The 27,096-nt window shown below is 34.1% G+C and overlaps 1 protein-coding gene across 3 annotated transcripts in view; it reads left to right on the forward strand.

Moving 5' to 3' along the window:
• LOC121110182 (protein eyes shut homolog) overlaps positions 1–26,702 on the forward strand; it is a 133,755-nt gene extending 107,053 nt beyond the window's left edge. Inside the window, exons 5-8 of one of the 3 annotated variants that reach the window (XM_046939329.1) lie at positions 17,598–17,791; positions 19,053–19,180; positions 25,367–25,481; positions 25,781–26,371. In XM_046939329.1, coding sequence (XP_046795285.1) covers positions 17,598–17,791; positions 19,053–19,180; positions 25,367–25,481; positions 25,781–25,807 — 464 coding nt within the window. In that variant the 3' untranslated portion in view covers positions 25,808–26,371. Of the gene's footprint in view, positions 1–17,597; positions 17,792–19,052; positions 19,181–25,366 lie in introns of all 3 variants that reach the window. The other 2 variants (XM_040698536.2, XM_040698535.2) reach the window with 2 other exon arrangements.
• The last annotated feature ends 394 nt before the right edge of the window (positions 26,703–27,096 follow it).

Consider the following 27,096-nt stretch of genomic DNA (forward strand, 5'->3'; position numbering starts at 1 on the left):
CCATTGAAAACTTTCCAGCACACTGACCATAATCACACAGAAGTGACTCTAGTGAATGTGCATTGAACCTTGAGCCCACTAACCAAAACATATAAAGTGGTTCTACATTAGAAAAAAAATTCAAAATTTAATCTACCCAGCAAAAACCTAGTCAAAAACTCAGAACTTGTTATATAGTTATATATTTATCCTACCGGAATTATATGCCTCCAAATGCATAGATTGTTATGTACTATAAATATAAATCACTAACTACAGCTCTTTTAGGGCTTTGCTAAATGGTAGGTCTTAGAAGCTTCTGCTTTATATAAGCATTCACATGCATCTCTTACACACAAAAGATTTACAGATATGAAAATAATATCCTTTTAAAAAATTTCTTCCTATCTCCTCTAATTGGTAGTAATAATATTAACTGTAAACATATATTGTGACTCAATATCAACAGTACTTTCATCATTTTAATAGGAATATTCAAAGTATTTCATAAGAGTATTTAATAGGACAGTAAATCAAGAACAGAAGGCAGTTCAGTCAAACGGCAGGTGGGAGAGAGAGGACTGTAAGTGAGTCAGAGTTACTGACATCAGTAGCATCATTCTAAACTAAGTGAAGCAAGCAGTATGGACTAATGGCACCCATTCAGGAATGCACTTAAAAGGTTTAGATAACAAACAGAATCACTTTTGTTTGATGATCTCAGTTGATATATTATGCCTCTTTAAACCAGCAATAAATAAAACAATAGAACAGAATTTAAATACATGCCTATGTATTTTGCATAAAATTATTATCTTTTAAAATCAGTTACAAAGACAATTCAAACAAATCTCAACTCATGCATCTCTCTTTCAATGTATCCCATGACCTTATCCTTCCAAATGGCTTTTCATTTCTCTGAGGAAGTCTAGTCTTAGACCAAGCCAAAAAAAATTACAACAAAATTAGATTTAATTTCAAATAAAAGTCAGTAAACACTATATGTAGTATCTTAAAAACTCAGATTATTTACTTCAAAAGGCAACTGTGTAACTGGTTATTGAGGCCAAATTACCCATTCTAATATCAGTTCATAACCCAAAAATTTGGAAATATGTTGTCTCACTCATCTGGAGGAAACTCAAACAATACAACTTCTACTGGAGATAATACATAGCAGGAAGCTTGAAAAAATGAATATAGAAATCAGCTAAAAGATTGACTGGACTGTGAAATGTGTTCTTCTGATTATTGCTCACTCTGACAGAATTAGAAAACTATTTCATATAGCAACTGTGTAATTTGTCAGTAAGATACTGAAGGCTATGCAATGACTTGCTAAAGACAACCATCTATGCAATACAATTTTGTTATTAATTAGGTTTTAATTTAACTAGTAATGAGTAAATTGCAAAACTGATTATACTTAGTGGTTCCTAATAATCGAAGTACATGTTTTCAAATAAAAATCAGCCTTAAATCTCCTCTAATATCCAGATCTCATATGCACTGAGATTCTAGAAGCTAAAACTACAGAATTATGTTTATGAATTATAGTCTTTCTATCAAAGGACAGGAAAAGCTTAGGAAATGAGAATGATAGCTGGAACCTTGGTAAGTTTAGTGATCATTACAACTGTAAAGGTTTATATTATCAAATAGAATAGATGGAAAAATAAGCTTGATATTAGAGATGAATAGAAATCAAGGATATAAAAAGAGAATAGAAGAAATAATTTGAAAATAGAACAGAATGAAGAGAAAGGATAAAACAATCCCTTTTGGCTTATTTGGATCACATTGGCTTTGAGGCTGGATCAGATTTTATACTTTATACTTTGTGTTTAAAATCAGTGTTCTGAATGAAATAACTGACTGTTTTATAGTAGCAGGATGAGTAAAATTAGCAAGAAATAGATTTGGATAGGATTTAACTGGTTTAAGCCCTTCACTGTGACCCAGTGGCTGCTGCTGCACTACTTTACCTTCAGCTTTGGGAATAGTAACTCTGGGTGACACCACCACTGCCACCATTCACTGCTTAACTGTGCCCTTGCTGTGTGTGGGGCTGAGGCCACAGCTGTCAGCCTAATGGAAGTGGGCTGTGACAGGAAAATATATTTAAAGCAAACAACCTAGGCCTGAGAAAGGAGGAAGAAACCACTTCAATAAGCATTATATCTTTCATCAAGAAGGCATTAAGATGCTTGTAACTCTCATAGTTAATGCTTGAACATTCATCTCCTTATTGAGAAGTATGATAACGATCACCTTTGTGATCCAGAAAGCCATGGGAAGGGCGGATATGACAACAGAGAAAGGGGATATTAGTACATCTTATTCTATAAGTATTTTAGGGTTTTTATGCTCTTCTATGTTAAGTAATGAATATAAATTGTTAGACTGTTAAAATTTTTATTGGACTAGCTAAAATCATTGGCTCATTTTCTTTTGCTCATAATAATTTGAGCATAACATGTAACTCTAATTTTCTACCAAATTCATAACACAGATTAGTAGAATTGCTTTTACACCATTATAATCTGCATAGTATTACTTCTGCATTATTTGTCATTTCTCTTGTTCTTGGTCTAGTTAAATCCATCATACTTTTCCCATTCGAGGGCATCACAGTTTATCCTCAGCTTTAACACCAGCAGAAGAGTAACACTGGTTGCTAAATAACATGTGAGGCAAAAAGTTATTTTCATGGTTTTCCATAGGTATTCCAAATCATGACATCATGCAATGAACTGGTGGAATTGGAACTGCTGCTAAGGGAGGACTAGAGTTCCCAGAGTGCTCCAGTCCTTCCCAAGTGGTTTCTGTGGGGGAAATGCAATATGCTGTAGCGACGTGAGAATGCCCTCTTCTGTTCTGCACTGCCAACCTTACAACTAATGGTTAGGAGATGTTCCCTTTCCCATCTGTTTGATGTGTTACTCTTGATTCCTTTTATATTGCATTAGCTCACATTTCTTTACCATTTTTAGTAAAATTGTTTATCTCAATTGAGCAGCAAGTTCCCCTTGTCTCTTCTCCACTGGCTTCCAGTGTGGAGAGGAGTGGGAGAAAGAGACTAGGCCCTGTTACATTAAAAGAAAATGAAGGAAAAGAAAATCAACTTGAGACAGGTATAGATAGAACCTATCATGCTGTTTGGCTTTATCTTCCGGAGTAATGTCCTGGGAGATGTAACTCCACTCATCCAGCATCAGAAATAGTACATTAGTGTGTAGCACTTAAATGACTCAATAATTCATTTAGCTAATGTTTACAGTTCAGATTTTGTTCCTAAGAATTCGTGCAGATTGAATGGATTAGTCTTGACTGATAACATTGTATATCAAATAGGGCAGAAGAGCTCTCACTCTTCAATGAACAAATTAAGATTGCAATTGTTTCTCTTGACTCTGAAACTCAAGCAGCTTAAAAATCAGATAGGAAGCTATAAATATTATATATAAATATTTGCATATGTTTGCCCATTTTATAGTGCTATCAGCATTTCTGTCTTGTCTTCCATACTCTCCTATACTTAGTTCTGTTTTGTTTTAGAGTTTTTCTTACCTTGGAGTAAATAATAAGGTAATTAGTACATTTTTTACTAGACCACACAGATACTTTTTGTTCTAACTTACTTGCAGTGAGTGTATGTTTATTATAATAATGCTGTATTACACTGTATTGTACTACACTAGACTATAATATACTGTACTATTCCACAATGTACTAAACTGTACTATAGTGTACTATACTACCTTTTAATGACACCATGCTGAGTGGTGCTGTTGACACACTAGAGGAAAGGGATGCCATCCAGAAGGACCTTGATGGCCTTGAGAGATGGGGCCATGGCAATCTCATGAAGTTCAACAAGGCCAAGTGCAAGGTCCTGCATCTGGGTCAGGCCAATCCCAAGCACAGATACAGGCTGGGTAGAGAAGGACTGCTTAAGAGCAGCCCTGAAGAGAAGGATTTGAGGATGTCAGTTGATGAAAGACTCAACATGAGCTGGCAATGTGCACTTGCAGTCCAGAATGCCAACCGTATACTGACTTACATCAAGAAAAGCATGATCAGCAGACCAAGGGAGGTAACTTCACCTGGCAGCCATGACTTTTCAAATGTGATGGAGAGTGGCTTGTGAACCAGATGAGCCAGCTCATTTGGAGCCTAGGATACATGTCATTGGGCCTTATAGATTTGTATATATTCATTCTCATGAGGTGGTCCAGGACTTACTCTGCTCTTACAGTCGGATGAATTTTGCTTCCCTGACCACCTAGAGGTTCAGGGACACAAGAGTATTGGGAAGCCTGGCTGCCAGAGAAAATTGAAGCAAAGAACTCAGCCTTCCTCATGTCCTTCGAAGCCAGGTCTCCCTTCACATTTATCAGAGGAGGTACACTCTCCTTTGCCTGTCTTTTCTGACCAATGTACTTATAGAAAAACTTCTTGTTGTTTTTCACATCCTTCACAAATTTCATTTCCATTTGCACCTTCGTTTTCCTGATCCCATCTCTGTATGTCCAGATGGCGTTCCTCTATTCTTGCCAGGCCACATCTCTTAGTTCACTGCCTGTACTTTTCCTTCTTATGCCTAAGTTTGATCAGCAGATCCTTGCTTATCCATGCCTCCTCTTCTTGATTTCTTATGCTGAGGGATGGAAAGCTCTTGTGCTTTCAGACAGGCATTCTTAAAGAGCTGCCAGCTTTTTCCATTCCTGTGTTCCTACGGACAGTTTCCCAGGGGATCCCATCCAGTAATTCCTTAAAACGTCATAAGTTTGCTCTCTCGAAGATCAGGGTCCAAACTGCATTTTGCCAGGTTCATATTCCTCAAGATCATGAACTTAACATGGTTGCCACAGCCTAAACTACCTCCAGTCTTAACCTCTTTAATAATCTCCTCTGCATTGGTGAGCACCAGGTTCAATAACACACTCTGGTTAGTTTGTCCAGTACCTGGGCCAGAAAGTTATCTTCAGTAAGCTCCAAGAGTCTCCTCAATTTTTTGCAATCCACTGCGTTGCTTTCCCAGCAGACATCTGGTGGTTGAAATATCCCATCAGATTGGGAGCCTGCAAACATTATGCCTCTTGTAAAAGAAAGAAGACCTCATCAACAGGCTCCCCTTACTCAGGTGGCCTGTTGTAGCACCTGGCCACTAGATGTTCTTTTATTGGTTTGGTCTCTAATTTTAACCCTCGAACTCTAACCTGATCATGGCTGTTTTTTAGAGGCAGCTCTTTGGAATCCATCTACTTAACATAGAGGGCAAGTCCCCTGTCCTTCCTGCCCTGCCTATGCCTTCTAAAACACTTGTTGCCCTCAATTGTAGTATTCCAGTTGTGCAATTTGTCCAACTGTAGCATTCAAGTCACAGTTTTCTAATTGCACCATGGTTTCTATCCTGCTTATTTCCCATGTTGTGTGCATTGTTGTAGAGGCACTTCATCTGCGCTATTGTGCTTGTTACGTTCTTGGAGTAGCCCTCCAAAATTCCTCTGGGACAAATCTGAGATTTTCCCCTCCTGTATGTGACAGTGTTCCTTGAACGTTCTCTATCACTCAGAAGTACGTTCCCTTCCCCCATCAAATATAGTTTAAAGCTCTGGTGATCAGTCCAGACAGCTTGCTGCCCAATTAAGAGTATTAAGAGGATTTTAAATAAGATAACATCTGTCTTCTTTTAAAGGGAATTCCACGCTGTGTGTCTGTTATTTACAGATTATTAGACAAAACCAAATTAGTCTTACAAGAAAATAATGTCAACTTGTGAATTACAGCCAAAAGTCGTGATTTCAAAAAGTTTTCAAAGCTTTTAGAGAGCTTTGAATATTCTTCTGTTCATGTTACTTATAGACTTAAATCCTCTTAAAACAAATTTGAGTCTATTTTCTGAATTGTACAAACATAATAAAATTCAACTCAGATCTTTTGAATTAAAAGCATTTTTCAAAATGAATGGAGGCAAAAGATGAAAATAAAAATACATTTTAGGAGAAATGAAAAGGATACGTTAACCACAGTCTTAAAAGTGTTAAAACAAAGGCAGGAATGCATCACATTTGAAATATGTTTTCTTTCATTGTTTTCTTTTCCAAAAAGTAACAAGTAATTTAAACAAACAAACATACATGGTTTACCACCTTGACAGCAAAATCAACAGACTAAAAAACATTATTTTTATGAATTAATTTTTCTGTTTTTCTGCAAAGCATTATTTCTGAATGCTTCTGAAGATGAATCTGTAGTAAGACTATATTCTCTGATTTATCCATTTCTTTGAAAAACATTTGGATGTTCTTCATTAACTAGTTTAATGTTACTTCAGATCCCTTGCATAGAGTTCTATATCTAACCTGAACTATTTATTTGGTTTGCCCTATTTTGTTAGAAGACAGATAGGTTGCCCAGGAACAATTCTTTGCATCTGTCATAGACATTTTTTTAGGATGGAACAAATGATCTTCTGGACCTGCTTAATTTACTCTGGTGGTTTTAATAGGGTTTTAGTTTTTATATGATACATGTAAGGTCGCACAAAACTTTTTTATGTGTCTCGGAGCACAGACCTCTTATCTTGCTAACACTGGATGTTTCAATATTTAATGTTTGAATATAGGACTCTTGAGGTAATACTGTGTGTATACAGACAGATGTATAGTATAATTGAAATATTAACAATATACTACACAGAAAATATTTCAGTAATAATTACAGTTGTCATATACACATTTCTTGAACCCTTTTCTAGAAGCTATGCTTACCTTTTTCCAGCTTCTTTACATCTGAATTTACTGTGTACGGTGGCCTTTGTATAAGTTAGATATTCTTTCCTTCTTTTTTTTTTTTTTACCCTTAAGACCAGTTTCTTTCAGCTCCAGGTCTGCTTTTCCTTACCTAACCACTGATAAGTTGCTTGTAGCCACCAGATCTAGCATAAAGCCTGTGCCCCAGATCATCCTGTACTTGCATTCCCTTACAGTTCGTGTTGTCTCCACTTTCCAAAGGTGTTTTATTATACCAGGCCTGTATTGATCTATATTACATAATTGTTTTAGAATTTAAGACTGTGACAGTGCCACCCATTTTTGATGATGCCAGTCCCTTTTATGAAAGACCCTGGACCCTATTCCCCTCTTAATATTATTACTCTTGCATGTTGTCAGTGACAAGTGCATTCTACGTCTCAAATTTGGACTCAGGAAATTGAAATATACTCAAAGGTTATTGGAAATTAAAAGTTACAGTTCTAAGATTTGTCTGCTCAAAGGCTGACTTCCTTGAAAACGATGATTGTACTGTTTCTTCGTTACCTAAGTGGACTCCTTTCCTGATACTCAAAGGCTCTATTTGATTTCACTTTTTCTACCATCCAATCCCTTCTCCTCCTCCTCCTCATAAGCATCATAATCGTCATCATCAGCAGCAGCAGCAGCAGTGTACTCAATTTCCACTTCTGCCTCAGGCCTTCCCTTATCTAGCATATCTTCCTGTTCTCCGAAGTTGCTTGAGCATACACCCTCACAGAATATATTCCTGTAATTTATGTTTCTTCCTCAACCCTGACCTTGCTTATTGAATTTCAAGTGGATATCTCTCCAAGATCTGTTTTTCAGATCTTAGTAGTTGCCTCAAATCTACAGACATGTTTCTGCACAATGTTAAGTAATTTAGTAGGGATGTATCTCAGCTGAAACCCTCTGTTTCACTGTAATGAAAGGAATCTGCTATTAGGCTTGTTATTTTTGAAAACTATGGAAATAAAAAGTAGCAAAATGCTGGCTTTCCATCTGCTGCTCTATTTAAAGCTTTTCCTGGACTCATATGACTATCTGAACAGCTATCCGTATTTAAAATATTATGGCTCTGATTTTTCCTGGTTTCAGAGGAATTCTTGAAAATGAAAGAAAGAAATGTACAGATAAAAATAGCAAGAAATGTTAATAACAAATAGTTTTTGAAGAGTTTTAAAATACTTATAATTCTTAAATGTTTGCATTTATTAAGTTGTAGTGATGATTGCTGAATACTGAGTTACATAGTACTAGAGTCAATTTTTAGAAACCTTGTAGAGAAAGTCCGTTTCTTGCTTTTTCTTCTCTAAACTTTTATCTTTTTGTGTCCAGAGACCTAAAAAATATTATTGATCTGGGGACTTCTACCCTGTAGGAAAGAAAGCTGAGGAATTTGCTAAATATACTTATTGCATCTACTGATGCATTTCACTGATATACATTCAGTAGCTTTCTTAGAGGATGCTTTTTGTCTCTATCAGATTGTATGAGTATACATGCACTGAGACAAAGATAGCCAATAAACATGACTATGTCTGCCTGAAGACTGGGGTATGTAACATTTGCATGTTTGTATAAGTGAATTTAAAATGACCCAACAAATATAACCCAGATTCTTACCAAAGAAAGATGTATATGTCTTCAGTTGTTTCTTTCTACTCTGTCACTTTCATACTTAAACTTGTACAAATGGGAACTTATGTTCTATGTGTTTCTTATAACTGTAGTAGCTATTCTTTGACTCAGAAGCTTTAATCAAAGTTTCAGAGTTGTTGAATTTTTCCTATAATATTGGCAGGTAAAAAATGTAAGTTCGTTTGAGACTTTATGTCTCATCAATCACAGAATAATAGAAAAACATAAATCTGTGAGTCTCATTTGAAATTATTTGGTGGCTTCTATCCGAGGGATAGATAAAGGCTTATTTCTCTACAGTGTATCATTCTTTCTGTTAAAAGCCTTTTGTTGTTGCTATTACTGTTTTGTTTGTTTGTTTTTGTTTTTTGTCATTATTTGTTTTAAAACCTTCTTTAATTTTGGAGACGTAGGATACTCTCGCTATTATTAATTTCAAGTTGTTCTTGCCTGAACTGCAAATACATTCATTGATGACAAAGCTACTATATGCTATATATAGGTATAGGTAGACTATATGTTACCTGAGGCCCCATGAGTAACTAAACTAAATAAAACCGTGCTATGAAATGTACAGTAAATCTCATGGATTTCAAAGATACACTGAGGAAAAAAAAAAAGAAGGAAAAAGAAGATGGGCAGAATAAATTATTATGTAGAATTCAGTAAACCTGCTAGCACATAGTTCACGATCACTTTTGAAAAACATATGGTTGAAATGTGCTTTCCACTGTTTAAAGCTGTCATTTATCACCATATTTTCTGTGCCAGCAATAGAATTTCCATTCTATGGGGACCTAGATTGTTTTTGAAAATGGGGCTTCACAGAATATCGAAGTACCTAACTCGCCTCAAAAATGAAATTTAAAATTCAATATTGAGCTGCCAACACTACTTTATAACAAGCTATTTTAAGATGTGAAGTTGTCTGACTTTACTAGAAGAGATTTCTAAGTGGGATATCTCACATAGCACATTTATTTTGTGTGTCAAGCCATTTAGGTGCTTTCAAAAATGTCAATCAGACTTTTCCGTGTTCTTTAAAGTCTCATCTAGTTTTACAGTGTTAGAAAGGTAAGTACTAACAATCATAAATAACAAGATTGCACATAATATGGCTAAGATTGTTATTCATGTTGTGAACAGTTTATGTTTTTATAAAACAGAATGTCCCGAAGTGTGTTGAGTGTTTCAGATTAATTCTGGCCAATATTTTATAAATCTCATCAAAAAGGCATTCAGTGTATGCTGAAGAGTTTTTGCCTCTTTCCATTTGTCCCTTTTCATTTTAAGCAAGAAGAGTCTAGAAGAAAATCAATTGATTGAGTTAATTCAATTTAAAAAAATGTTGATTTTCAGGATTTTGTAACAGCGAGGATCAAAATCTTCAAGTAATCAAAGACTGGTGGAAGTTAAAATGCATTTATTGATTTGATAAAAAACAGCAGAGGAATAAGCAAGCAAATTAAAAGTCGGGTTTGGTCTACAAAAGCCATTTTGTTCCTACAAATTTCCTTATGATTAATTGTGTCAAGCTTTTTTAACGTTCTTTAGGATTTTAATAAAGAGCTAACTTCACCAATACATTACCACAGATCTCAAATTGTTTTAATTTTCAAAACTTAAGTTTTTCTGCATCTGTTATTTTAAGAATAAACATTTATGATCTACCCTGTACATTTATCTTCTTTCTTTATCAGTATATCATATTTCTTATTCTGTGGACTGATTGGAGATAGGCCATCTTAATATTGTTGTAGTCTTTTTAGTAATAAAAATATTTAATTAAATAGAATCTTATTTTTGTCACAATAGTACCAAATTATAAGGTTTGCTAATTTTTGAACTGCTATTCTGTTTATCTTGTTGACCTACACTGAGTCCTTTCAATTAATAGAATGATTAACTATCTTCTCATCCTGCATTGGCTACCAAGTCAGCAAATCTGAGCAAAGTAAATGTAAAGAAGAGATTTTGTTTTGCTTGTAGTATCATGTAAATGTACCTGTGTAACTTTCTTTAGTATATATTCCATAGAAAAAAAATAGAGCATTTCAGGATCAGGACCTTTCTCTTACTTCTTAAGTGGGTCAGTTCTGGAATAAATGGTGAATCTATTTATTTTGACAGTTAATAATTTACACATGTTTTAGAAGTTAAGTTCTTTTAAGATATCTTCAATTACAGATTGAATTGTTAAGGCACCATTTTTTATTATTTAGCATTTTCTTTAGTCTGTGAAAGTGCTTGCCGTGTCTATTGTGTTTACTCTAGAGCATGTTAGAGGAAACTGATGCCTTACTAGGAAACCCTCTCACCCTCCCTCTTAGTCTTCCTTCCTTAGCTGAGTGAAATATCATGAAAATATTACAATTTTATTTTATTTTATTTTATTTTCAGAAGAAAGGGTTAAGAATATTTTACAGGATAGGATTTCAGTAGGCAGCTAATCATTGTCATTATGACGTATTGAAACTACCAGTCATGACTCTATTAAACTGAAAAGAGGGTAATATGGTTTTCTTGCTTCACAAACAACAAAAAGGTTGAGGAATTTTCAGTTTTTTGTTGTTGTTGTTTGTTTGTTTTTTTAATAGACATCCATAGAAGTTTTAAGTAACACCTTGTTCATTACGAATTTAATAGACTTATATGCCTTGAGGCGTATTCTTTTCCCATGTCATTAAGCTCTTCAGGAGGGATGTTGCACTTCATTTCTAGCTGGCCATAAACACACAGAAAATAAAGTAGAAAAATCTGGATCATATTTGTTCTAAATAAGTTTATTTTCTTTAAGATTTTTTAACCTATTTTTCACTGGAAAAAAAAAAAAAGTTTTTATTTTTTACAACAGCTCTTGAAGATCCATAAATATACATCCCTGTGACACAAACAGCTAAGGATATAAGCCATTTTAGTCATTTAACCTTTTTCTTTCTTCTGTGACTGTTTTCTTTCTATTCAATTTATTCTTGCTGTTTTGCCCACACTTTTTTATAATAGAAATGGTTTCTATCTGTTTCCTCAGGAAACTTCTTCTCAAATATCCATCATTAAGCCCTAGGAGCTTGCTGCAAGAAAGGCAACTTTAAATATAAACTTTATGTGGGTGGGCAGAGATGGTATCTTGAACATTATGGCTATTCTTCCTGCTGCTCCTAGCAGCAAAGTGAACATCTATTTCTGCAACAAAATGAATAACTATGAAATGATTTTAAATCAGGAATAATATACTGATCTGTTACAATTAGAGTGATACCCTATCCTTGCCCTGGGGAGTAACAGCCTTCCATCAGTAGTGCCACTGACTTCACTGTGGATAGGATGGCATCAACTCAGTCAGTCCACCTCTATTTCCTTCAGCCATTTTATAATTTCTATACGCTATGTTTAGTCAAGATATAAGTATACTTATAAGATAAGTATTTTTTTATTTTTTATATTATAAAATAAATATATTATAAAGTAAATATGTATATATTTATACTTATAAGTATTTTTTTACTTATAAGAAAAGTAAAAGAAAAAGTTGACAAAGACTCTGAATGAATCTCTACAGCATTATTTTGCCTCTAATAGGCTATTTTCTAGTGGAAATGTTTTCATTCATTTGCTTTAAAAATGACTTCTCTCAAGTCTACTGACTGGAACTTTGTGTAAAGCACATCAAGTGAGCTTTGACACTGCCTATTTTGTCTAAAATTAAGTTTGTAGCCAAACTTAATTTGGCTTGTAGTCTTTCAGGATGGTTTGCACTCAGTCTCTTCTGAGACTTAGGTTTAAGCCTTAATTTCAGTTTCATTTTCTTTCAAACTCTTATTGAAATTTCACATGCGGGGAAAAAAAAAAAAAAAAAAAGGTGTTGATTATTTTATTAGAAATGTACATGGAGTTATCAATATGATATTACTATTTAGTAGAATCATGTATAGATCACATAATGGCTTGGGTTGGAAGAGACTTTAAAGATGATATAGTTCCAACTCCCCTTCTTTGCTTTGAGGGTTACAAAGCACTGGAGCAAACTACACAGAGAGATCAGGAGATCATGTTCTCCTGGATGCTTTATTGTGTGACCTACTGTAGGGAACTTGCTTTAGCATGGGAGTTGGACTAGATCATCTCCAGTCTCCCTCCTGTTTATAATCTTCCTTTAAGTACTGAATGGCCACAACAAGGTCTCCTTGGAGCCTTCTCTCAGCTAAACAAACTCAACTCCCTCAACCTTTCTTCATTGGGGAGGTGCTCCAGCACTCTGATCATCTTCGTAGCTCTTCTCTGGACTCTCTCCAACAGCTCCACATCTTTCTCGTTTTAGGGGCCCCAGGCTTGGACACAGTATTCCAGATGGGTCCTCAAGAGAGCAGAGTAGAAGGGGACAATCACCTCCTTCTCCCTGCAGGCTACTCCTCCTTTGATGCAGCTCAGGATACTCCTGGCGTTCTAGGCGGCAAGAGCACACTGCTGGCTCATGTTCAGCTTTTCATACATCAGAATACCTAAGTCCTCCTACTCAAGGCTGCTCTCTATGAGTTCTTCTCCCAGCCTGCACATATATCTGGTATTGTCCCAACCCAAGCACAACACCTTACACTCAGCCTTGTTGAACCTTATTAGGTTCTCATGGGCACGATTCTCAAGCTTGTTCATGTCCCATTGGATGGCATCCCTTTCTTCTGTTATTTCATGTACACCACTCAGCTTAGTGTCATCAGCAAACTTGCAGAGTGCTCTTGATTCCACTGCCTAGGTCATTGATAAAGACATTAAAGAGTACCAGTCCCAAGACGGATTCCTGAGAAATACCAGCATATTATTATATTTCATGGTCTGGATATGTGAGAGACAAGAGCTTGTGTTGCAGTGTTTTTTCTAAATAGAAACAAAATACATTCTTTCAGTGAAGAGAAATACTAAAATTCATTTCAGCTTTGTGTTTAAAAGAAAAAACAGCTAATGAAACTCGTGGAAGTAAAAGCAAGGAGTGAACTGAATGAGACTAATTACAATGAATTGCTAACTGTGCTGTGCAAATAAGGATTAATTTAATTACAGAAATGTTTTCATTTAATCAACTAAAATCCAATGGTCTTCGAATTAAAAGAGCCTTATTCTGGAGTTAGTTTTAAAGTGAAAATGGGTGATAAGCATTAGTAATGACATGTCATAAGGAGGACATGATATATTAAGTGGGTTTATGTAATTTCAGTTATGATATTAAGCATATTGAAATATTAACAATTTCTCAACATTCACATATTTTCTGCTGTTTGCTGCCTACACTGTATCTTGGTCTTTGATTGTAACTCCTAGCAACCATTTGTTTCATCTAAACAAAAAATAAATCACTCTACCACTAAATAGTTCCCCTTTTTTATGCTAACCCTGAAATGATATCTCTTCATTCCAACTAGAGTACTGATAAGTGAATGAATATTGGTGTAATACATGCTGTTTCCTGAAATATTCTAGTATGCTTTACGCATAGCTGCTTTAGAAAATACTTTTTTCCTGAGGGGAATGACAAAATAAAAGTACTGAAATCATATCAGAGCATAGCAAGCTAAGATGATCTTTCACATATTTTGCTACTTTCTCTCCCTAAGAAGAGAAATGCTTATATAAACACAAAGCCCAGAGAGACACACATTTATATATATATATAGATAAATGTATGTTAATCAGTATATTTATGCAAATTGAACTATATAGTATCTTAATCAACTGATTTATCTTTATCAAATGTGCCAACAATGTTCTTTTTACTTTTAGTGGATGATCTTTCAAACATAGCAGTGAAATTATGGAAGACTAGCATACTAAGGATACAGTTAAATAAATAAAAAAAACCTGCTGTTACTTGACTTTTTCATACGAAGATTGTGAAGAATTTTATTCATTGACATGTAAAAGAAAAAAAGCAAAAAAGTGAACTCTTAAATAGGAAATCTGTAGGAATTTTATACAATCTTTAACATGTCTTGTAGATCGTTTGAGTCAAAATAGATTAAAAGATTCTTAAGTTTAGAGAACAAGTTCACCTATTCTGGCCAGATTTTATATGGCTTAGCTTACCTACATACTAAGGCTTCTATCTTATATATAGTTAAAGTATAGTCTTTCAAAAACCATCTAGCCTTGACATGAAAACATAAACAACTGTAGAATACAGTTCCTTCACGATAGTCTGTTGCAGATAACTCACTCATAAAAATATGTGAGGCATTTCTAACTTTATTCGATTCAGCTTTCTCTTCAGACAAGTGTTTTTGTTACACTTTTCTCCACTGAATTAGAAAGCCCTTAAGTGCTTGACATTTTCTCCCACTGAGAGCTGTGATCAAGTCACCTTTCAATCTTCTTTTGAAAATATATTGAATGTGACATCAGGTTCAGGAATTAAAGAATAAAAAGCTCAAAACATTGGTTCCCCGGAATTCCTTTTGTTGACTTGATTTGTCAAACTCATCAGGCATAGATGTTCAGGTGAAACAGCATTGTTCTTACTTTTCATAGATTCTGAACTCAATACATTATAAAGCAGAGGAATGCCAAATACATGGCTTTAATGATTAAAGAAACATTCCTGTTCAGCACTGAACTCTTCCTAAAAGATGTTAGACCATTGGTATTTATTGAATTCACTCTAGATAGACCTATTGAAGTTGTGCTTTGTATTTTAGATCACAATTGCAGTTGCTGCTTCTGTCACTTTAAAATTGATCCTCTTTGACTTGGTTAGGTAATTGGCTCCCAGTTCAAACTTAAATGCACTCTTTTTCCAAAGTAGCAAAAAGATATATATATATATATATATTTCTTTTTGCATGATGACGCCAAGGAAAAAAAAAGAAGTTTAACACTTTTTTTTTTTTTTTTTGCAATCCTTGAACCATATATTCTTTCCTCCCATGCTGTGATTAACAGTTTCCTTTTCTCCTGTCAAGCTTTTCTCTATTCCTCTTCCAGCTACTTTTAGTCTTCACTAAAAAAAAAAAAAAAAAAAAAAAAAAAATATCACTATGTCATTTTTAGCAGAATAATAGCTCTTTCACCGCTTTGCAACAAATGAACACAGCATTACCAAAAAGGAACCTCTTTCATCTTTTTTTTTTTTTCCTCCTCAATTGGCCTTCATTGTGCTGTGTTATTTTGTTCATTTAGCCTTTCGTTGTTTTAATAATCATACCCAGTGGCATTTTTATCAAAAAGCTCAGAAAATTTGTATATTTCTGGTGGAAAAATAACTATGAGGATTAGATTTTACGGGTAGAAACAATGTAAAGAACAACTCAGTAATTCATTTGGTTTGAGGAACTGTGTTATCTGTATTTTGGTTGAGTCACAGATGATTTGCCTTCTGCAGCTGTGTAATGTGGGTGAGTCAGGAGTACCCATACTTGTCAGGTGTACTCAAGTCAAAGGAAAAAAAATAAATAGGGTAAGCATTGACGTATAATCTTAGTTTCCATACAAAGATCATCTGTGAGTGCTGCTGGGTTACAGTACTGTACTGAAGAATAACGGGACAGCTAAATATTAAATCTAATAATAAGAAATAATTCCACTCACTTTCTGTTCCAAAAGTTCTCATATATACACTAATACCAGTCAGTGGCCTCATTCTGAGGATTGGTATTCTTGGTTTTTCCTATTAGCAAGCTCTAACATCTACAAGCTTCTATACTGTTTTACTGTAATTTTGTTACTATGGTGATGAGAGATATAATCAAATTCAGAAAGGATTCTTTGAATATCCTCTGATGCAAAAGAAAAGTGAATAATATATCCTTAAAGATAAGCCTGATTTATTTTACCTTACTGAAACAGCTGGTTCCAGTGAATGGAGTGAGTGACAAAAAGGAAAATGTTGTTTGACCCTTTTTCTGCTAATGGTATTTTCTTGCAAGGTGTTTGTTCTATCAGCTGTTTTTGTATATAATAGAGATTGAGTATGGTATTTGGAATCTAGTTAATGTTGTTCCACATACTTACAATTGTTCCATATAGCTAGTATGGCAAGAAAATTATTTAGTGACCCACATGTTTATCTACAAATTGGTTTAGAACAAATTAGCTGTTTTCTTAGAAGTTTACAATTCTGAGTTTAAAAGCATTTTGTTTACCATTTCAAGAAAATACATCTTTTTAAAAAAATGCAGGTTATTGTATGAATGTCTATTTTTGTTTCTCTTGAGTCAAGTTTATTTCTCTTGAATCAAGTGACTGACTAGTTACTACATCAAAATAGATTTATTATGAACTTGATGTTGTTCCTACAACAAGTAATTGAAAAAAAAGTACTTCTGATGTAATTTGTAAGCAGAATATCAAATACCAGATATGCAAAAAATCATATTTGCTTTGTGATTTTCCATAAGTAAATGGAAATACTCTTGATTGTTGCATCCTGGGCCAGAGTGACCTGCTCTGGAGCTCTATTGATTCAATCTGATTCAATCTGCTATTGTCCTTCTACATCTTTGGTGTTGCTCTATTAAAAAAATAGAAAAGTTAATTGCCCAAAACAACAAGGCAGCTCATAACTGTTGGAGTATGCAGACAGATTTGTAGGCCCCTAACTGGGCTTGCAATAACCAAACAGAACATGAGAAACTATTGGACAGAACATGAGAAATTACTGAAAACAACATTGCTGAGTGAGTAGTTGGCAGAAGTTACAGATAGTACCAGGAATGGAGAATGGATTTCACAGATGGTCAAGGGAGAATTTAATGAGAAAATTTCATAGATAATTAAGGTAGGGGGAAGGATTTGGGGGGGAGATTATATTCTTGCAAAGCCAACATGGTCTGTGCAACGATTTCAGTAATCCCACATAAAGCTAAGATTATCTAAGTCACGCTATCAGAAATGGTGAATTTGTGTATGAATGTGACAAAACTGGGATCAATGGGGACAAACACTTAGGAAAGTTCTAAGTAAGTAAAAATATGGGAAAACACGGAGAGGTGACAAAAGGAGTGATGGATTGTAAGTAGGTGGTCACTCATTATGCTTGTTTGGCTGAGCCTTGGATCTGATCCACAAACAAAATAATTAAAAAATTAACGTAGAATAATGGTCAAACACAACATGGTAGCAACATAATGCCTATGGGCATACTAAGTATCTTTCTCTCAAAGAAACTCTAATTTCCTATGTTTGTTTTTTTAGGTCCTTTTTGTGAGGAACCTGGTGACCCTTGTGCATCTCAGCCATGCCTGAACAGGGGTGTATGCCAATATAATCAGTCTGGATATATTTGTGATTGTCCAGCAGGTTTTCTTGGTCAGGACTGTGAAGTTGATATCAATGAGTGTTCTTCAAGGCCATGTCAAAACAGAGGTACATGTATCGATTTGCCAAATGTAAGTATAAGCTTCAGAGATCTGTGTTTGAACACAGTGCCAAACAATTTGATTCTAATTTAAGGTTAGCTTTACATGTATCATGAAGAAACATTGCATTAAATGCATGTGTCATGTTTATAATACTTCTTTAATTAAAAAGCCTGAATTCCCTATTTTCAGTTGAGATGTTTGGATATCACTTAAGAAGCTAGCAGTGTTTTTTTCATTTTTTTAAAAACTTGCTTCAATAAAATGGGATATTTTATTAGTATTTATTATTATTATTATTCATTTATTTTTATTTATTAGTAGTAGTAGTATTTATTAGTACTATTAGATAGTACAATCATCTTTCTTGTTTAGAAGTTTATTGTTGCTTTTCCAGTGATTTTCTATATATATATATGTGTATAAAATAAAATGAGCTCATGCATGTTTACCAAGGTTTGATAACAGAGTCATGTTTGGTAGTATTTCAAAATGCATTGCCAATTTCCTTTCATTAACATGACTATTGTAAATAGCAGTGATTACAGAAGAAAATAGTAAAAGAAGAGATCAAAAACTCACTTAACATAGATTAGTGATATATGCTCATTCACAAGAGAAAGAAAAGGTGACATCTAAGTTTCTAAAAATATGATGGATTTCTAAATTTTGCAAATTGTGATTTTCATCGGGGAAAAAAAAAACTATATAATTTTTGTTTACTTTCTAATATGAAAATGCCTGTAAAGGGCATTATACTGGAGAGAAAAATAAGAATGAAAGTATTAGCTCTAATAAATATTTTGTTGTGATATAACTTACTGTTTTTCTATGTAAACTATTGATTACAGTAACTGGCAAATGTCTTTCATATTTTGAGGGAAAAAAAAAATACAAACCATTTTCTTTCCTCTGTGGTTATTGAGTACTTCGATATCTGATATACCTCATGTACTGCTACTGTTTAATAGAGTCTTTCATGCTGAAACAAATATAGAAAGGACAAAAAACATACACAAATTATAAAGCTTCTTCACAATGCCAGATATATTTAGAGCTGGAATATTTCCAATTAGCAAACCCAACTCTGGTATAATTTGTGCTGGAAGGCCTATTCCACTTTCCTAAATTGTGTTTAAAACCAATCTGGGGCTAGAGCTGTTTTTTGTTGTGTATACCTAGACTGCTTACTATGTCCTCTTTAGGATCTCTTTAATAATGGAAGTAAATACTAATTTTTTATTAGTTGAGTACAACATATATTTATTACCAATTTCCTTTTCTTCTACAGGATGTAGCATGTAGCTGTCTGCCGTTATTCACTGGCAAGTTCTGTGAGAGAATACTGAATCCATGTGAGTTATTGCCTTGCTTGAACAATGCAACCTGTGTATCTGAACAGCAGAACTATAAATGCCGGTAAGATTAGAAATCAATTTGTTTCAGTACTTCATTGGATCACTTGATGTCATTGATTGCAGAAAAAAAAGACGTCAGTTACAGAGAATGCAAAAAAACTGTAAATTCATTTTAACAATTTTTTCTTAATTTTGATGGTCTACTGTGTAGAAAACTCATGAAGTATCAAAAGGAGCACTTAATGAGGTATAAATTGCTTAATCATTAATTCTGTAAGAAGAAATGTATAAATCCTGACACTCTGAGAACAAATGACACAGTTAAATTACAGATACTACTCCCATTCAGGTGGTCTGATGCTTATGTTGTGTTTCTAAAGGGATAAGACATCTGTATTCATTCCTAATTCACAGACATTCATTAGTAGTTCTTAGATTAATCCTTCAAGAACCATGTTAAAAATTGCTTTATTCAGACAGATCTCTGACATGCAGAATCAAACTCTATAACCCAGTTAGGTTATAAAGCAGGTATGTTTATTCAGCCGGCTGAATGCAAGGGGGGTCACTCCACCAAACTTGCACACCAGCAAGCAAAAATGCTATAGATTTGTAAGCCAAGGCCATACATATTCAGCAGAATTCTTGGAATCCATCTACATATTCATTATCCTTCTGGAAATTCATTTACATACTGCCCCTCCCCTGGTGCATGCATTGTCCGTAGTAGGGGTCTCCCTCTGGTGAGGGAGGATGTGGGGATGAAGTCAGAAGTCTTCCACGCAAAGGCTCAACGTCTTCCTCGGTCTGACCTCTTTACGGTGCATTGAAACCGGTCACAGTCATTTATTTTGTATTGTTCCTTTTCTTTATGTTTGCACAGCTGACCATGAAATGTTCAGATGTCATTCTCTTTCCCTAGTTTTCAAAGCTAGCTTATTTAACCCCTATATGTTCAAACCCTAGACCCACCTGAGCTCCTGATCTCATCTCTCTGAAAATTATCCTTGTTGCAAATTACAGAAGTGTTCCAGTAGGTATATAATTTTATTCCATTTGAAATAGATATTTTCTTACACTACTGAGGAATACAATTTTTTCTTTTCACTTTTCCTTGGCTTTTATCTGCTTGCCTTAAAATCAGTTCTGCTTAGCATTACTGAAGTGCAGCAAACAACTTGCAAATTTTAAGAGATTCATAAAAGTAGGAAATTGAAAGCTGTGGTAGACAGAATTCTGAGAACACAGTATGAATGAACTTAGAAACTGAAAACACATAACAGAAATATAGAACATTGAAGTCACAGTCCATAAGAAATTTTGCTAAAAAGGCTGTGAATTTTAATATGTGTAGAACTATGTTTACAACTTTACACACCAGAAAAAAGATAAATATTTTTATTCATTCTTACACCTACATATATTTAGGCATACATACATGCACATATACAGAGATAGGTTTTCACATATAAATATGTATAGCACACCATAACAGTGTTTATTTTCCAGTAGCTTAGATCTAGAGATAAGATATTAATAGTTTAATATTATATATCCAGTCTTTTACGCAGTGTGATGGTGCATGAATTAGTATGAACTATTGTTTGAATTAGTATGAACTGTTGCCTAAAACTCACATTTAAAGTATGCCTTTTCCAAAAATAAAAATAATAATGAAAAAAAACATGGCCCTGTGTGTAATGTAGTTATTAGTTTATAGTCTCAGAAAACACAGCTGGAGATGATACTTTACTGTGAACCTCGTAGCACTGAATGCAGTTAATAAAAGTAACCATGGAAAGACGTGGTGATTTAGGAGACTAAGAGTGGCAGACATTATACTGATCAATATAATGGAAAGTAAAAATGGACGATTAACAAGCCATTATATTGATTATAAAGAGAACTGCTTGAATTGTGTTGTTAAAGGTAGGCATCAGAGGTTTAAGTCTGAGGCCCTAGAAAGGTGCAAGCCTGTTTAACACTATTACCAAACACTAGGATCCTATTAGTACCAGTGTTGCTGAAATTTTTACCTTTAATAGTTGTGCATCATTCATGCATCCTGTTGTGCTCTTTGTAAAAATATATATTTAACAATGTGCCAGGAATGTCATATTTGTGGAAAGCAAGTTTGAGAAATGCTGTTCTTTTTAAGTTTCTTCTTCTTTTTTTTTTTTTTTTTTTTTAATAATTTTGAAAGGGTAATAACAGCTTATAAAAAACATTGTGAATATGGCAATGAAAAGTGCATACTTCAACTTTGTAAAATATCACAGTCTTGGCACTGAACATACTATTCAGGTAGAATTTTTGGCTAGTGTTCTTTCCATATGATATTCCCTAACATCCAAGCTAGACACTGGTCTTTCTTGGTAGAGGAAGAGATCAACTCCAAAAAGTGATACAACCTTTCCAAAGCAAGGTATCCAAGACAGGTGAGATAAAGCATTCTCTGAAGGATCCCAAAATGCACTGCAAAGAAGTACAGAGAAAGCACAGACTCCTGTCCTAAAGTAGGTACTAAAACTGCAGATTTTAAAATGAGATAAAAATGTTCACACTGAGAATAAGTTTCAGTACTCAGCTTTAGTTGTAACATTCAGTCTCTGAGGGCTCCAGCTAATTGTTTTTTCTTACTAGTATCACAAGTTTTTAAACAGTGTATTGCCAATAAATTAAAATGATTTTTCATTTTTTTCTGTGAAAATAAAATCAATTTTTGACCACTTAATCCCAAATACATAATAAATACAAACTATATGTATATTTATACCCGTATACTTGGAAGGAATTTCAAGGGAATTTCGAGCATTTTGAGGGAGTATGTCAGATACTTTTTCACAGGGAGACCAGCTTCAGTAACTTAGTTGTGAGAGCTGCAGTCTTGCCAAAGTCAGATTGCTGAAATGCAGAGAAGATGCAGAGTTCTTAGAGAGGTCCAACAGCCAGCAGGTTTTGCTATTTTTGGATTCAAAAACGATTTCAGTTTTGTTACATTTCAGACTTTGATACTTTCTGGGAGTGTGAGTTGTGTTTTTATAATGTATTTTACCTGAAGAAAACCTACCATTTGTTGCTTTATTCAGGAGGATAGAATGCTGGTCATTCAGTTTTAAATGGAAATTTTGTTTCAAATTGGTAATTATTTTTAAGTACTGTAGATTCTGACTACAGATGGAAAAATGCATGTGTTTTACTTAATGTAATACTATGACCTGATCCATTTAAATAGTATTTTAGCATTTTAAATAAATGTAACAACACTTAACTTACATGGATAAACATATACAATATACTTGACCTTTTTGCTCGTTTCATTTTATTTTGGTTGTCCCTATTTTACCTGCTTCTCCTTATGCTCAAGCTGCATTCTGTTTATATCCATCAGCATCTGAGCGTCTATCTACTTTTCTTCTTTGAGAAAGTAATTGTTTTCCAGTCTAAACATATAAACAAACAGATTCAATTTAATTTTCTTCACTTCGGTTATGATGTATGACTATATTGTATCCTAAGTTCATCCATTCAGTCTTCGTATCAGGTACAACCTTGCGCTAAGAGTCTAATAGCAACATCTTTTCTAAAATGTCAGAATTTAAGGTGAATTCAAATAGGCAATGAACAAGGATATCCATCACAATAAATTGTGATTGTTTACTTTGTGTCTTCTTTTATTATTTGTGTTCTTCAGAACAATAAAAAAGTCACAAAAATATAACAGGATGTTTGAGAAAATTTGTTCTGTTGGTGTCACCTTTGCCATTTTACTGTCAAGTTTTTTTTTTCTGTTTATTTGCCTTTATTTACCTCTGACATGGTCATGTCCATTGCAAAACAACAAAAATAAAACTGTAAAAAAGAATGTTCAAATGTACAAATTAGAAGAAATGGCTTTAAAAATTAATGAATTATCTATTTTATGAAACACTCATAGATGAGACAAATAAATTCAACCAGGAGTACCAGGAGCTCTCCCATCTGATTTCAAATTATAGCTATAAACAAATCAGTAAAACAAACACAATTAAGTTACTCTGATTTGGTTTTAAGTGTGATTTAAACAAACAATTACAACAAAAGATATCAGTTTTTTTGTTGTTGTTTTATTTGTTTGTTTTGCCTTTATGTTCCTTTATATTCCTATTCTGAGATGGTAGCAGTAGTATTTGGTATAGGATTTGCATACACAGATTCTTAAGAGGGGGTTGAGGATTATGTTGAAGATTATGTGTGTCTAGTTCTGTGGCCTTCAATGCAAGAGGGACATGGAGCTGTTGGAGAGTGTCCACAGGAGGGCCACAAAGATCTTCAGAGGGCTGGAGTACGTCACCTATGGTGAAAGGCTGGGAGAGCTGGGAGTCTTCAGCCTGGAAAAGAGAAGGCTTAAGAGGGGACCTTATAGTGGCCTTCTAGTACCTGAAAGGGACCTACAGGAAAGCTGGGGAGGCACTTTTTATAAGGGCATGTAGCAAAAGGATGAGGGGAGATGGTTTTAAACTGCACAATGGTAGATTTAGACTGGATATTAGGACAAAATTCTTTACTGTGAGGGTGGTGAGACACTGGAACAGGTTGCCCAGGGAGGTTGTGGATGCCCCCTCCCTGGAAGCATTCAAGGCCAGGCTGGATGGGGCTTTGAGCAACCTGGTCTAGAGGAAGATGTCCCTGCCTATAGCAGGAGGTTGTAAACAGATGATCTTATGGTCCCTTCCAACCCAAACCATTCTACGATTTTATGTTGTCCATTGCAACCTATGGGTAGCATATAGCGTCATCTTGTAATTGTTTCTATACTAGTCTCAAAATATTTTGTAATGATTTATGTAAAGAAGGTTTTCCAATAACCACTGAGATCCCTCCACACGGTCCTATGTGGAGGCTGTTCATGGGCTTTTAGTGAAAACCAGCCCGTTTAACAGTTTTCAAAATCTAATTAACAATGTGTGCTTCTGGACATTTTAAATGCCTCTGTGCATCCTGATTAGGCATTTTTAGAATTGTTTCATTTACAAAATACAAGTAATTCATGTATTTCTTTTTAAGTTATTGTCTGTACTATACTTGTTATTGTAAATATATATGCCTTGCTGTTGGACACAGTAACTATGTGAGGCTTCATGCATTCTATAACCAGGGATGGCGTTATTTTTATAAGTCAGGAAACAGAAGTGACATGACTGAATATTGCACCAATTAGGAATAAGAGCATAGAAAAAACAAAAGCAATTTTGTATCATCATCATAATTTTCATCTTCTGGACTGAAGCATTAGATAATGTGCCCTTCACAAAACAAACAAAGAAAACAAAAAACTTCTGTTTGTTACTTTGAGGTTCCTCAACAAACACAGTTTTTCTGCTAACTGGACATTTCCTTTTCTAAGTATTTTTATTTCACACTACCAAATAGAGCCTTTAAAAAGAGGAACATGCTAGGCATGTCTCTAAGTACATATTGAGTGAATTTGGCAGGGATTATATATCTACCAAGGAAGAAGAGCTTTTGCAATCTGTCTTCTACCTTCTTCTTTTGAGCAAGATATAAATATTCAAATATTTATTTTTCTATAGTATGCTGTTATTTCTTTTCATTGTCTGATACTCATTTGAATCTCATATTTTTTATTGAGTATTGAACTTTTTTTTTTTTTTTAATATTGGAGAGTTAGATTAGAGAAGAATATTCTCCTATAATGATAAACGCTGACATGAGGCAGAATTAAAAAAATAAATAAACAACAACAACAACAACAAAAACAGCCATAAATTATCCTGTGCGTACATCCCTTAAATCATTTCTTCTTACTTAAGGTTGTCATTATTGACATGATAGTTAATCATTAGCAATGATTATTGCTATTTTAAACCTCATTTAAAATCATATTTCTCATTTTTATCTCTGATACTTAAATTAATCTCTCCTTTCTAATAGATCCAGAAAATGTAATTTTTAGCTTCTTATTAGATATTGCCTCATTCTTGATTGTTTTTATTTCTTTAAGATTATACTAAGGATTGGAATGAAAATATTTATCCAATGAAAAGAATATTTTACAGAGAAGCAAAAATATCCAAAATCATGAAACTGATTTTAATTGCTTGAAAGACTGTTCTACTTATTTTTAATAAGTTATGAATTCTGTTCTGCTACTGCAAGAACATTGTTTAATGGAATTATGGAACATAATTAAATACAATTAACTTTTAAAATCCAAGCCTTCTAAAATGCACTGGTGTATTTGCAGCTGCATGCCAGGATTCACGGGAAAGAACTGTGAAGAAGTAATTGACTACTGCAAGCTGCTCAGCATCAACTGTCTGAATGAAGGATTGTGTCTTAATATAATTGGAGGATTCACTGTAAGTAATTTAATACATGTTAAAACTAATTCAGTTCTCCAAAGGTGCTTCAGACAGCCAGAACTGCAAATGCATTCATTACTCTAAGATACAAGAGGGACATATATTTATGTGTTTGTTATTTATTTTCTTTATTTAAATCAATAACACAAGGATTATTCACTGGATTGGTACGGATGTTTTTTATTACTTTTCTACTGAGACCATGTTTTGTATTTTGTCAAGTAAGAGGTATAAGGAGTATTTTTATAGTTAAAAGAATATATAACTAATTTTGTTCCAATGCTATTATGCTCTAGGTCAGATACTGCTGTGAACTTTTGTAATGTCACTAAGGACCAGACTCATATCACTGCTGACTTCATCACAGTCTCCCAGTTTGTGTGTCTTGTCTTTTCCCTTGATCTCTGACCTTAATTGAAAGGAGTGCCTATTTATTATTGCCTGTAAGTCATTCAGCTGCTTGCACTTCTACAGATATGTAATCTGATCTGTAGCAGATCTTCAACAAGACTTTTATTTAAGAACATGACAAAGTGAAGTGAATACATGTAAATGATAACTTGAGAAATTAATGAATATTTTTTCTTACTGAAACAAATAAGTATGTAGTATCTGCTAAATTCTGAGTACTGATTAATTAAAGTTATTTAAACATTTGTGCTTTGGGAAGAATTTATGTACTGTCTGTAAATATGCTTTAACTATAATAATCATACTTAAATGTGTTTTAACAGTAACCTGAGCAATTTGCACAATACTGAATAGCAGAGAGTTTTACTAATAGTGTATTAAGGTACACACTTCTAGAATAACATAATTCTTTCTTTGTTGAATATTCTGTATACAATATACCCACAGAAGAATAAACCTGATGGCCTGGAAGTACCCAAGGATTTGCCTCTCTGTACTGTGGATATTGAATGCGAAAAGCAGAAACATTGAAAGCAGTTCCACTGCCCTGAAATAAGGGGATTCAAGAAAAGAGTATACTGATTTAAAGGTGTTTGTATCTCACAGTTAACTTATCTACATGATAGAAGTATGAGATTCAAGACAAAAATACTGTCTTTAGCTCTTTTCAACTATTTGCATCTTACGTCCACTTTGCCAAGCAGTAGTAAAAAAAATACAGTATTGCAATTAAAATACAAAAATAATATAATTAGTCATTGAGTAGAATGTGTGCAACATATGCAGTAATCAAAATTCATTTTAATCAAGAACAAAAAGAAAAAATAAGTTTTAGGAAAGCAAACAACCAAAACAAATATAAGAAACGTCACACTCCACCCCTCCCACCCCTAATAAAACATAAGAAAGAAGAAAAATAGGTGTTTGGAAGTAAATGGTTTCATATTATAAAAATAAAATGCATCTGTATAAGGATGCGATATTTCTTTAGCAGATTGGGGTATACAATGCAAGCAAAGGAGCTGACGTAGCAAAGGCTGGATTATTTTGTTTAGATTCTACTGCTTACAGTACTGAGTGATATGGTATAGAACCAGAGAATCATTCAATTTGGAAAAGATCCATAAGATCAGCAAGTCCGGCTATCATCTAAAATTACCAAGTACGTCACTAAATCACGTTCCTAAATGCCACACCCACA

The sequence above is a fragment of the Gallus gallus genome, chromosome 3 (genome assembly GCF_016699485.2).
Source record: "Gallus gallus isolate bGalGal1 chromosome 3, bGalGal1.mat.broiler.GRCg7b, whole genome shotgun sequence".
NCBI classification, from domain to species: domain Eukaryota; kingdom Metazoa; phylum Chordata; class Aves; order Galliformes; family Phasianidae; genus Gallus; species Gallus gallus.